A 14,046-nucleotide genomic window follows, 5' to 3' on the forward strand; every position below is an offset into this window, starting at 1 on the left:
TTCCCTCTAATTTCCTCTTCAGTTTATTCACTGCATCTGCTAACCAAACACCTTTTATCAACTGAGAAGTTACGGCAAGCCTGACTTGGTTATTCACGTGTCACTGCATTAAAGCAAGCTGCTGCTTTCATTCTGTTTATTCTTGATTTACACAGACATAATTCCCTGTCTTATGTGGTGGGTCCAGGTAACACTGGATTTCCAGGAGCACTGCTCTACCCACCACCTCCCCGTGGCTTACAGCAGTACAGGACAGCAACCAGAAAGACCAGGCATAGTTTTTCAGACAGTAAGACCAAGTGGGGCAGTTCCCCAGTACCCAGAAGCCCCCCAGCCACAGGTCATCATTAAACAGGTGGATTTTTTAGAAAGGGGGCATGCACATCGCAGCTTTCATCTTGATTTCATATAATCCTACAATGGCTTGTAGGATTAAAGATCATCTTGTTCCAACACAGAAGCACCTTCCACCCAGGTTGCTCCAAGTTCCATCCAACCTGGCCTTCAACACTTCCAGGGACAGTTTGTCGTATTTTTGAAGGGAATTCAAAGAGGACTTAGTCTTACCACAGCAGCCCCTGTGGACTGCTCTAGAGCTATCCCTGGTGGGAAGCAGACAGCCCCAGTGTAACACGGGCCTGCTGCACTGCTCCCTGCAGGACCACAGCTACTGGCACCACTGAAACATGAACCTGAAGGTGTTTGAGAAGCTCCAAACCTCTTCTGACAGTTAAGTAGAATTGGCAGGCCAAATTACAGCTTTTGTTGTATTGTCAGAGTAAATCAGTATTTGCCACTTGCCCTTCAATAGTTTCAGCTATTTGGCTGTTTGGCTCTAACAAACCCGCCCAGACCAACTGCTCAGGGCTGCCCTATGACTCAGCTGAGAGCAAACAACAGGAGATGTCTTCCAGTTCCACGCACATTAGCTCTGACACAGGACATTTCAAGCCAGGACAGGATTATTTTCCCCTGGCAATGTTGGGGGTTTTTTGATCCCTGTATCCATTCACAGGGCATTAGGGTCCTTTTACAGCCACAGAAGCTGCCATACTCATCAGAAAGTCAACCAGCAGCTAAAGCTCAACCAGCAGCTTCAAGGAAGCACCTCCATGCTCTTGCCTGCTGTTATCTGCTTCCCTCAGTGTTCATCCCTGGCTGCCAGCAGGCCTTTAGACTAACAGACCTTCAGCTTGACCCAGGACAGCTGTATTTTGTTCTTGTCTATTCAGTGCTGTCTAGATGTCTGATGGATTTTTTCCACCTGTACTGATCTTAACCATGTTGTAGCTTCCTTGAAGAATAAGCTGTTCACAAATGGGACTTTTAGCTGTTTCCTATTTGAAGCTTCTGCTTTATTTCAAATTATTTTGGCAGTATTTTCATATTAGCATTTTATGGTAGCTGTGGAGATGACCGAGGGTTTGAAATGGAGCTGTACTCCAAGAATTCATTTGAGATACAGCATCAGTGTCTCAACAGCTTAGGAATCATTACTGTAATGTCTGTCAGGCCCAAAGTTTGTATTTTAGTGAATAATATTGTAATACTGTAGACCAAGTTCTCCTAACCCACAGCTGTGCAAAGCCATTGACACCAAACACTCCACAGAAAGCCTGACAGGTCTGGTTATGGGTCAATGCTGTGCCTGAACCCCAGTGCAGGGGTTCTACCTGCTTTGGACATGGTTTAGTGGTGACCTCAGCAGTGCTGGGTTAACAGTTGGACTCGATGGTCTTAAAAATCTTTCCCTGTGAAGCATTCCGTGGTTATATGACATTGGAGGCTGGCAGTGCCCGGAGGTGTTGGGATGGAGCTTGTATCAGAAGCACTCACTTGTGCCTCTCTCCAGAGGGCCCTCAGGTCTGCCCTGAGCCAGAACCACAGTGTGTGGACGTCAAGGAAGCACACATGAATCTGAGAGTAATCAGATACATTATGAAGTTAAAAACACTGCAAAGAAAACCTGCACCGAGTCACTGCAGCCATGTGTTCTTGTAAGGGGCCTCCAAAGGAGCTGATGCTTGAAAACAGGAGAGAATTAAGAAAAACAGTGGTAAGATTTTATTCGGTTTTGAAGTTTTCCATCTGTGCCGAGAACAAACCATTTCAAAAATCAATGCTGAATGAGCACAGACCAATCTGAGACAAACGGATACGTAACTCAGGGTGATGTGAGCTAGCTACCCACCACAGGCAGCAGAGAGTGCCCTAAAGCCATGTCCCAGCTCATGCACCAGGGCCTAATGTGGGTTATGTGCCATGGCACCTGCTGCACCCTGCATGTGCCACACCTCATCTTGCCTGGGCTAGGTGCCTGCCAGGACTTGGGCTGCTTGTGTCCTTTTCTCCAGGGAAGAGCTTGGGCAGGGCAATTACACACCAGCAAGGAGCCAGCCCAGTCCCTCACACCCTGCTAAGCCCAGGGCAGCAGGGCCCCACACAAGTGCTGGTGTTTCAGGTGGGGAATTCTGTGGGTGGATGCGGTGGTCTAAGCCCTTGTGCCATCAGCAGCTCAGTGGCGTCTTGCTCCCTGTGAGGCCACGTAGCTCCCAAAGATCCCTGCTTGTGCCATAGGGTGACATCAACCTCAATATGCCTTCAGAGCTGTCAAGTGTACAGCACCAAGAGCCAAAACCACGGCAAACACCACGGGCGTAAAGAAACGTAAGTATTTGTATTACAATTCCCCTAAAGTTTTTGCTTTTTCAATCAGACAAGAAACCTGCCTAAGCTCTGAGCTCCCAAAGACGTAACTTCATGCAGCACTGAAGCAGCAGTGAGGTGCTTCACCTAACTCACACTCCTGGTTACTGCTGTCCTGAATGCAAAAGTATTTTCCAACAACATAAATCCAAAGCCAACTAATGGAGACTTGGGGTGAAGTTGCCCAACACAGACATGCCAGTCCTGCAGAAAGGGGAGAGGACCATCTCTCCGTATGTTCCTGTTCCAGGAGTGCCATCCAGCCTCTTCCTTTGTGCCATCCCTGGTGCTCAGCAGGTTCTGAGGCACAGCCTGGGATGCAATCCAGAAGAGCTGAATGTTTTATAGAATCTCAGAATGGTTTGGGTTGGAAGGGACCCTAAAGATCATCTTGCTCCATCCCCCTGCCATGAGCAGGGACACCTTCCACTAGACCAGGTTGCTCCAAGCCCCATCCAACCTGGTCTTGAACAGCTCCAGGGATGGAGCAGCCACAGCTTCTCTGGGCAACCTGTGCCAGTGCCTCACCACACTCACAGAAATAATTTCCCCCTCATATCTAATCTAAATCTTTCTTACTTCAGCTTAAGGCCATTCTCCCAAGTTTTCTGTGAGTGAATCAAAGCAACTCAGAGGAATGGGTCCAGTGCAGTAGACCTGTCATCAGGGACCACAGCAGGGCTGGAGTGAGCTGGTGGCGAGCTCTTCACGAGATGGCTAGGCAGATCCCAGTGCCACCCACCACCTAAGCACTGCTACATTTTCAGCAGGAAGGAACCAAGCATGAAATATGTGCAGAACCAGTTCATGTGCTGGGGAGGTCACTGGCACTCGTGTTTTCACAGCTCCTTTTATGCCCATAGAAGCTCTGGTGTGTTCTCTGCCCAAGGCAGCCGTGCACGCACAGCACGGCCGCCGCTCTGAGAATGTGGTGTGCACGCCTGCCAGCTTTACTGCTCTCCCAAAATTAAATAAAGAACAACCCTCCGAATTTAACCCCTCCACATAAACAAACAGCTGCTTCCTCGCTTCTCTCTCTCAAAAAATGTAGAAGTTTCAGAATTCTTATAAACAGAAAGGACTAAAAGAAACAAAGCACTTGCCCAGCAATGATACTGTAGAGCAGAGCACAAGGGGGTGTTTGCAGAGCACGTGCCCCAGGTAAGCAGCTCCAGGCTCTCGAGATCCCAGAGAGCAGTCCCTCCCCACACAGCATGCCTGTGGAGGGTGCGTCCTGCAGGGATTTGTTCCCCTAGGGAGCCAGAATGTACCTTCCCCCACTTCTTTAATAAAAATATTATTCTTCCTAATCCCCTCAGGGTATGTCTCATTTGTGACATCTTTCCATGTCCTCCACATAGCACTGCGCTTCAAAAAATACCAGAGGTCCAATATTGGTGTCTGTCTCAACCCCCTCTATTGTTCCAGTAAGAAAAAGACATTTAAAGAAAGAGCTCCCTGGACAGCCCTTCTTTCACTGTCCTCTGCCTCTTCAGTCACCACAGAAGGTTCAGTGACAGCACTGCAAGCATCACCTCCACACTATGCCTTTTGCCAAATCATCCACCAGGGAACTCTATCTCAATAAATAGAACTAATTTTTAAAAGGAAATTTTTTCAATCATATTCCCTGCTGCTTTCTCCATGATTATCATCCACCTCTCCACTCTCCTCTAAGGCAATTACCCTCCAGCAGCCCCCTTTCCCAGCCAAGTGGATACTCCGAATGCTATGAAACAGACTGGGATAATCCCAAAGCCTGCAGCAGCTCTCTTATCTGGCCACTGCAGCATCGCTAGCATTTACTGAGTGCTGGCATCTGACAATGACAGGCCATTACAGCAAAGTACATTGGGGCTACTGCCTTGTGCTTAACCTAAATTGGTTGGTGTTGGAGCCGTGCAGTCTAATTTAGTAAGCAAGATTATTCCCACCAAGAGAAGTTTGCTCTTGAAACACAGTGTTCTACTGTCTGCCCTGGAGCTTGGCCACAGAAGGGAGCCGGGGCTGGGAGAGCATTCAAAGCAGGCTGAAATCCCCACGCCTGCACCCCCTGGCCTCACAGGGACGGGAGCCCTGCCCACTGCAAGGATGGCTCTACTCAGAAACAGCTTTGCTCAAGCCAACTTTAGAATTGGGCAAACACCACAAGCTGAACAATCAACAGCTTAGTAAAAGGTTAATGTGTAACATTAACTTAATCCCTTTTTAGTTCTACCTTTTTCCCCAGAAAACTGCATCTACGGTCACCTGTGTCAGGACTGAAGGATGAGGGATGCAGCTCCCCACTGCCTGCAAGGGCTCAGCACAGCCATGGGAAAGATTAAGTTAGTCTTTATTCTCACAGAATTTCTTTATCCAAATCAACAAAAGGTGCCAATTCAGGCCATTCCCATCTACACAATGAAGGCAGCTTTATCTCTGCCACATCTTCACTTTTTATTAGAAGTGCTACTCTAATGTACCCATCAGCGAGCAAAGCCAGGATTTCATGGGTTAAAAGGTGCAATCCCAAACAAGCCTACGCAGACCACACCACTCTTCTCTTAAATCAGTGGTAGTTTGTTGTAGGCAAGGCTGGGGGAATTTTCTGTTCTGCAACTGTGATCAAAAGGACTCAATTAAAGTCTTTGAGACACTTTCAAGACAGTGTGACAAAATTCTCAGCTTTTAAACAAAGCCTGTCTGTTCCATGCTGTGGGTTAGGGAATGATCTTACATAGCTACATCTTTTAAAACAAGAACCACCAAGAGTCAAATAATTAACGAATGAAAATAAATTCCCTAAACCCTTTAAACATTCTTTCCAGGGATTCTCTTCAGCTTTTCAAAGCATCCTGCCTTGAATTCCTTGCCAATTCATTTGCATTTTTCTAGTTGCTTATATAAAGTCTGATGTATCAAGACATTTAGATAAGCTCACAGCCCAGTACATAAAGAACACTGTTCATGCAATCTGAATTCATTTAACTACTGAAGAAAACAAGCTCAGAACAATAGAAGGGAAAGAATCAGAGTACAAGTATTACAAAAGGCAAGACAGTCAAAACTCCTTTTGAATCCAAGTACTAATGGATCCAAATCCAAATTTAGAAACCGTTTCATAGAGTAGATCCTAACCCAGCCCAAAATATGAGGTTTCCGTACAAAGAAGAGGCTGAGAATCAATGAAATTGGACATGTGTTTTAGAGCAACCAGCCACTAACCCATGTGCAGACCTCAAAATGTGTATTGAGAAAAACAAGGAAGGGATCAACAAGGATCATCTGGTGTATCTTGTCAACAGCTCTCTTGCTCAGCCCAAGGACACACAGCTCTGGCAGCACTCTCCATAGTCACAGCCACCAGGAGCCCCTTACTCCCTCCTCCAAAGGCAAGTTAAGGATTCTGCACAGAACAGCCCAATTCAGGAATATGGCTGCTACTACTGCTCTATGTTTACTTTGCCTTGTTAGGGAACAAGGCCAGGGAGAGACAGCTGCCCTGGGGACAGCAGTGAGCCCTTGGTGTGGGTGTGCTTGGAGCACCACCGCAGTCCCTCAGGTACTGTGCCTCCACACAAACCACACTGAGCAGCACCACAAAAGGTGTTTATGGCCAGAATTGCTTCATCTCCTGCAGGGGTTTAGAAGCCAGCTCTCCAGTGAAGTCTTCCCCCTCAGATAATACCTCCCAACAAGCAGCAGGGCTTCTCGAGCCCTTCTCAGGAGCAAGCCTTAAGCACTGTGCAGAAGACATGGAGGAACTGCTTAGAGTTTGCCTTCCAAACCATCTGCCTCTTGGCCAGGAAGGCAGGCTGACACTTTCCTTCCTATCAAAAGGCAAATGTACACAGAGTGATCTCCAAAGAGGAAAAAAATTCTTCAACATAAAAAGTTTAATCCAGTTGGTAAGCATACCTGAAGTTTCATTCTTGCAGCACACTCAGGTGTTAATCACAGAGTGCAGGGATTTGCACCTTTGCTACACAGCTGCTTTAATAGTGGATGTCAAGTATTTTGCAGGGTTTGGTATTTTGGACCAGAGCCTGTACACATGCTAAAGGTTTCCGAAGTGTTTTGTTGCTTATGGTAAACAACAGCATTCAGAGCAGTGTCAGCATCCTACAAACCTCCCCTCTGACAATCTCCTCTGCTGTTATCGACCAATCCTGGAGTCAACTGTTCAAGACAGCTTCTCTTTTAGCTCTTTTAGCACGGCCCATATCTAATAATTAAAGAATAATGATTTTAAATAATCTTCTTTATTCTGGTATATTTTGTTTTCTGAACTTTGGGCTGTAAAATGTCATTGCCACATAATCTGCTATCAATACACACAACATGTAAAACTACTGAAGGCTTAATGGGTGTGAATGCAAGTTACTCTGGTTATCAAGAAGGATTGAGTGTGGCTGTGAGGCGTCTTTATGGTGTTTGGAAAACTCATTGGCTGAAATCCTCCTGAACAGCACTTTTAATTTTTTTTTTTTATAGAGCTGTGTTCTCTGTGGGGAGAAAGCAGAGTTTGTTTTGGGCTTCTCCTGGCTGTTAAAAGTTCCTCAAAAGCCACACTGTGGCTTGACATATTTGCTGTTACTCAAGTAACATAGTGAAACCTGTGTTTGCTTGAAGTTTTTGTGTAAATTTTGAAGTAGAAACCAAACACCACCTTATCTACCAGGGCCTGGGGCAAGTGGGGTGTTAGGGGCTGTGTACAAACCCGCTATATGAACAAGCTCGGTGAGATATGGGGTTTGCTCTGGCACACATCTGGCACTGATAACAAATCAAGCAGAGTATTTTTCTGTGAACTTGTTTGTTTTAACCTTTTCTATCAACACTGCTAGATCTTGAGAGGGCTACTGTTTTCTTTCACACTTTAGAACCTGTGGTTACAGATGACTTAAAAAATAAAAATGTTTTTACTAAGTGTTTGGGTATCCAAGAACCACAAGTCAAGGCATTTTGAGAGCTCAAGAAACTGGAAAACAAATTCAGTTGGAAATACTATATTGTTCCTTCTAGGATTTCCTGTGACATGTATTTCATCCCCTAGCTATCAAAAATGAAATTAAATTATATTGGTCTGCATTAATTCCACACAATTCATGATGATATATTTGTATTAAAATTAAAGGACTTACTAATTTCAGAAGGACCAGGATTATAACCATCTGTTGTGTTACACAGCAAAAAAAAATGTAGGAAAAAAAGAGTAATTGCACATAATTCCCCCTGTATGCTTCTTACACCAACAGGGCTGTTCTAGTAAGCCTGTTATCTAACTATTCTCTTTAACTAACTTTATCAAGTGGGATTTAAGTGCACACTTCTACAAAATAATTTTGAATACCTGTTCCAACAGGCAATCTTTCAATCTTCAAGGAAGACTGACATCACCACCATTTAAAACAAAAAGAATGGGGAAGGAAGAAAAACCCCAAGCCCACAAATCCCTAATCCCAAAAACCCAGGTACACTGAACCTATGCTGCTTTGTCCAGCCTGGCAGAGGCCTGGTGTGTTTTCACTGGGGTGCTGGGCTTATTTTGTTAACTGGCCCCAAGGTCAGACCTTACCTAAATGGATCTACATGAATCACTCTTTCCACCTGCTTTCCCACTCGGGATTATCAGTGTGCTTAATTACCGTAATTAGTATTAGGTTTTCATTCCAGTATGTTCCACCATTACTGTCTCCTGAACCAGCTTGAGCATTTATTCTTCTCTTTCAGTTATTAAACAAAGCCTCAGTGATAGAAACACTTCAGCAGCAAATATATTTGTGACGTATTTCTGTTAGTTCTTATCTGTAGCTCAGATTAGCTGCTCTGTGCCAGCACAGCTTCACACTTAAACACCCAGACCTCTCGGCCCTGAGTTTATAGGAATGATGAGAAAAACAAAAACTGACTAGCAAAAGTATTTCCTTCCACTTGAAATAATCGTCCCACTTGAAATACTGTAACAACTTTACTATGCAACCAACTGAGGGACAGCTTTCATCACTCAGCTCTACACAGGCAGCAAACACACCAAATGTCAGCAGAAATCAGATGGGGCTGTAGTTTTGGGATTCAGTAACACAGAGTGGCTTCTTCAGTCCATTTGGGAGCTCTGAACAGAGAGTGCATAATTTCCATCTAATAAACTATCAAATACATAAGAATTATGTGAAACAAAAAAAAAACCAAAAAAAACCACCTTATGGAAATTGAAATCCTCCTCACTTGTCTCAGAGACGAAATTCCTGTTCCTTTTGCTGCTGTCTCTGATCCTTGCCTTCTACACCAACACATGCGGAGTTCCTGGGGTAACCAAACCTGTTACTCCCAGCCCTAGCTCTGGGGAGCCCCTTCTGCTCAGCCATCCCCACCCGCACAAGAACAAACCTCCCAGACCTTCCCAGATATTACACCACTGAGTGGGTTCTCTCTGCATTCACACACGATCACAGCACAGACTTGGGCATTTGCTGGCTGCCCTGACAGAGTCAACAAAATCACTTTTACTGGAATTCCTTCCTCAGCAGAATTCTTTCTCAAGTATCCTAACCTTTAACAGGACACGTCTCTGCTCAAATGTGAAAGCTGCTTAAGTTTAAAAGTCAACCTTAACTCAAACAATACCTGGATAATGGATTGCAGACCAATTATTTCTCATCCTTCTTGTGTTACAGTTCCAAGCCAACACTGAAACTTGCATTTTTGCTGCTCCACTAGAGACCAGCAGGTAAACTAATGTTGAAACCAGCAGATAAAGGAAAAGTTGTATTCAAATCTCATTCAATAAATACTGGAATTGGTCCATTTGTCAATTATCTGTTTAGCCAAGTAGTTTATCTATGATTTCAAAAAAAGCAAGTGCATGGATTAACACTGGCAGAACTGGGCAGATGATGACATCAGCTGCTCCAGGAGCAGGACAAGCAAGTTCAAGTGATTAAATGCATTCAGCTCCTCTAGTTACGCTAATGACTGATTATCTTTTAATCCCAGGCAAGGGGTAGATCAACTGTGATCCCACACAGAGCCACAGCACTCACTGATGTGGTTACAAGCACAACACTGAGAACAGCCAAGTGAGTTATTCCATTCCTGTTCCTGAGCCATGGCTGCTGGTCAAAAGGAATGCTGTCACTGGAGTAAGAGCCACAGGGAACCCCCCCTCCCACAGAGGGCAAACACAGCACCCAGTATTAGCCTGCTCCACCATGGAAAAGCAGCTACCAGAAATTTAATTAAATCTTAAAACCACTTTCTGTCACATCATCTTGAAGCAGATGCTGTCAGGTCAACTCGAAGCAGATCTTTTGGATCATTTCCTACCCCCATAAATATCATTAGGAGGGGTAACCATTAATGATGTGACGTCCTACACCTAGCATTAGCTCGCTGTAACGCTGGCTATAAAACAAACTGCGTTTCCCCCCAAGAGCATAGCCTGGAGCTACAAATCCACCCCAGCACTGTGCTGACAACAGACCACTATCACCCTCCAGGGCTGCGTGCCCCCAAACCAGCCCAGTGAACTCCAGCCCTGCTAATATGGGTCCTCCTGAATATACAGGAAGAAACAGGAGATAAAAGGGTAGCTATAGCACACCTAACTTTTCATGTGACTGCATGAGAGAGATGCACTAAGCATGCCCTTCTGGATTTGCATTGATCTTTAATACCAAGGAATTCAACACTCCACTTGGAGCCCCGGCCTCTCCAGGGCAGAGTTCAGCATCAGCTGCTCAGCAGAGCAATCAGATCCTTACCCCTTGTCACTTAAGACTTATCAAATCACAGAGGGAAGTGACCTGTTTTCAAGAGAAAAAAAACGTTGCTTAATGTCATGAGCCTACTTGAGACAGCTGCAAGGGACAGACTGAATACCACCAGCACCTGCACAGACACAGCCACCTCACAGGGGCTAAAGGCCAAAGTAAACCCTTGTGAGCAAGCCAAGCTCTGTTCCAAAGCAGGCCATGGTCACTGTCATGTTCCATGCTACCAAATCTATATATTGTCATTTATCTCTTGACAATATTATCACAAGACACTTTTGTGGACCACCTTCAGCTTTGTCCCCTGCCTCTCTGCCCTGCACCACTGTGCCTCTTCCTCAGCTCACCCTGGCAGCTCCTTTCATTATTTCTAGCCTCCAGCACCCAGAGCTGAATGTGGGTGGCCTTGGATGCCTCAAATCCCAAACTGCAACCTGATTTCTCAACATAACCAGTCCAGGTAAGATGCCTGCAGAGCTGTACAGCCCAAACAGATTGTGACACATTGATCCCCAGCCCCCTTTGGGCCAAGCAGTGGGACACAGCAATCCCACATCCCTCAGGCAGCCCTGCACACCCAGAACATGTTGGCATCTTGGGCCCACAGCTGGATGTGGGAATCAGAGTGTGGTCCAGCCTCCCGGCAGAATTTCTACTTTTCCAAGTAATTAAATGTTTCTAATTAAATGACATTTTAGTATGAAACAAAACTGAAATTACAGAAGAAAGGCACTTTGAAGGGAAGCAGAAGTCAGCCAAAAAGCCTCCACAATTAGCAAGAATCTCCTGCCATGAGCCAGGCTGGGCAAAAGGGATGGAGGCTTCTCATTCCTGGAGACGGGAAGCCCCCAGCCCCCTTGCCAAGATTTAAAGCCAGAAAGAACAGATTTCCTGGACAATTACAGAATAAAAGGGAATACGGCATCACAACAGCCACGATCAGTCCTCTGCATAGTAGCAGGGCTGCACAGACCCACCACCAAGCAAAGCCCAGATTCCCCAAGGAGCCCTCCAGCAGCTCCTTCCTGCATCCCCATGGCCAGAAGCTGTAGCAGAAGACAATTCTTCCCCAGCTTTAACATACTCAGGCACTATTTGCAAAGCAAGCAAGATCTTTTCTTGTGTCTAGAGACTAGAGCCCAAGCAGAGCACCCTACATCTCTATTTACATCCTAGTGATTTGTTTACCATGCTCTGGGAGCAGGCGTTAGAGTACAGCACATCAGAGCATCAGCCCACTCCTCAGTGGGAACAGAATTTAAAAAGGATCCAATTTAAGAGGCTGCCAAAAGGAATAACACCCTACATCTGCTTCTTGCATTACAACTCCTGGTAACCCACAGCAAGACTGGCCTGAGGAGAATCATCCTCCTCACACCTCCCAGGTTTGCTGAATCAAAAAGAAATTTGGCAAGCCACCTATCTAGGCAGAAGCAGACTTCGGTTTTTCCTGTTTAATATTAAACCAGGTTTGTTTTTTTTATTTTTCCAAAGTAACAGGAAAACTGGCTCCCTCTACTAAGTTCAGATGTTCACTTCTACAACAAGAACATTTCTACAATTGCCGGGAAGTGATTTTTGATACATCCCATGTTACTGGGGGAGAAATAGAACTCTCCATGTCCAGGAGGTTCAGGCTGAACCCCTAAAGCCAAGTGCTCCCTCTCAAAGCACATTACCCCAGCTGTGTGGACACCTGCCCCGTGCTGCACAGCCTGCACCACCCTGGCCTTCCATCTCCTCCATCCATCTCCTCCTGTTACTCCTCCAAAACAACCCTCACTGGAGCACTTGGAAAGGGACAGGCCAAAGTAAAAACAGAAACAAAGCCTTGCAACAGACATGTTTGAACTCAAAGACAAATTAAAACTCTTTAGAACACGCTCTCTTCCATGATTATTTATTCGAAGCTCAGGCAGATTAATTCACAGCTCTGGCAGATGAATGAAAAGACGGCAAACAGCTTGTGTGCATTACAACAGCATTTTTAAGTTACAGCTCCTTTCAAATGCACTCAGTGATTGTTTCAGAAATTCAGCAGCAGCTGCCCAGGGGAGCTCGGCAATGCTAGAGAGCCCGACCTGCCGGGAAGGCAAAGCAGCTCAGGGCACCCAGCCCTTCCCGGGGCAGCTGCAGGGCCATGGAAACGGGAGTGCCCAAAGCAGAGTGCCCAGCTCACACACAGCGCCTCATCCATCACACAGCCCATCACACCACCTCGCCGCCAGCCGTCCTGCATGGGGGATGGCTTGTTTTCACGTATGTCTACACACAAAGCCTATTTCAAACGATCTGTGGCGTCTTAGCAAAGAATTTTCCAGAATAATTTTCCAGAATACACATTTGTGAGGTCAAACACAAGTGTGAGTACACTTACATAGTAATTATTACCAGCCCACGTAGACCCCAGAACACTGCAGCCTGCATAGAGAAACTTCTTGCTGACTTAACTCATGCCTTCTTTTAAAACCCCAACAGCCTGTGAACTCAGTCCAGGGCACAAATCCAAACCCTGTGAACACTAAAAACGTTGAAAGCAGATCCTTATGAATTAACATCCAAAAAAATAAAGCATGGAGAATGCTGTAACAGTGGGAAAAGCAGCTGAAACAGTGCAAAGCTCAGAGGGAAACACTTATTTGAGTGTATGGAGCGTCTCCAGAATAATGTGGAGCTCAGCAGAGCCCAAGCGCTGCGATCCGCCGGGCCCGGGCAGAGCCCGCCCGCCGCCGGGTACCACCCGCCCGCCGCCCATCACCTGCGGCCGGTCCCCTCTCCGCTCCCCCTCCGAGCTCACCCTGGAGATGGTCAGCGGGGCGCTGAAATCTTTACCGCCCACCAAACGAAAGCCCCAGGGCGAAGGGCCACGCAGGACCACCGAGTGGGCCATAGCGGCGGCGGGCGCTCCCTGCCCGCGGACTGCTGCAACTCCGGCTGCCGAGCGCCGGCCGCAGCCCCTGCCCGCCGGCCCGGAGCGAGCCCGCCTCCCGCCACACCCCGCCCTCAAGGCGGGCCGGGGAGGCGGGATGGACCCGGCCCGGCTGTCCTCGGGGGAGCTTCAGCGCGGATTTACCCCTGAATCCTCTCGTACGTGGGGTTCGGAGTGACTGCTCGCCGCGGTAAAGCTGCAGTACTTTACTAGTAGTAAAGCATGCGTTTGGTGTGCTCAAAGTACCCCCCTCACTGCAGTTTCATCCTCTGCAGTGGAAGAAAAATGATGCAATAGGTCAGTAAACGTTTGGTTGTGACTGTTTTATTCATTACAGTAAGTCTCCCGAATGAGAAAAAAGTTCAAGGAAATAATCAGATTTGGTTTAAAGCAGTTTGTGAATCTTTCACGGTTGTCACTTGGGCAAAAGATAAACTTCCAAGAAAATAATCACAGAATCACAGAGTGGTTTCGTTTGGGATGGACCTGAAATGTCATCTCAATCCAACCCCCTGCTGTGGGCAAGGACACCTTCCACTAGCCCAGGTTGCTCCAAGCCCCATCCAACCTGGCCTTGAACACTTCCAGGGATGGGGCAGCCACAGCTTCTCTGGGCACCCTGTGCCAGGGCCTCAGCACCCTCACAGGGAGGAATTT

General features: G+C 46.6%; 1 protein-coding gene across 3 annotated transcripts in view; it reads right to left on the minus strand.

Annotated features, from left to right (window-relative positions):
* PDLIM4 (PDZ and LIM domain 4) overlaps positions 1–13,403 on the minus strand; it is a 46,217-nt gene extending 32,814 nt beyond the window's left edge. Inside the window, exon 1 of one of the 3 annotated variants that reach the window (XM_068205676.1) lies at positions 13,258–13,403. In XM_068205676.1, coding sequence (XP_068061777.1) covers positions 13,258–13,350 — 93 coding nt within the window. In that variant the 5' untranslated portion in view covers positions 13,351–13,403. Of the gene's footprint in view, positions 1–692; positions 849–12,837; positions 13,095–13,257 lie in introns of those variants that run through there. The other 2 variants (XM_068205678.1, XM_068205677.1) reach the window with 2 other exon arrangements.
* Between the last annotated feature and the right edge of the window lie 643 nt (positions 13,404–14,046).

This window comes from Anomalospiza imberbis, chromosome 15 (assembly GCF_031753505.1).
Source record: "Anomalospiza imberbis isolate Cuckoo-Finch-1a 21T00152 chromosome 15, ASM3175350v1, whole genome shotgun sequence".
Classification (NCBI taxonomy): domain Eukaryota; kingdom Metazoa; phylum Chordata; class Aves; order Passeriformes; family Viduidae; genus Anomalospiza; species Anomalospiza imberbis.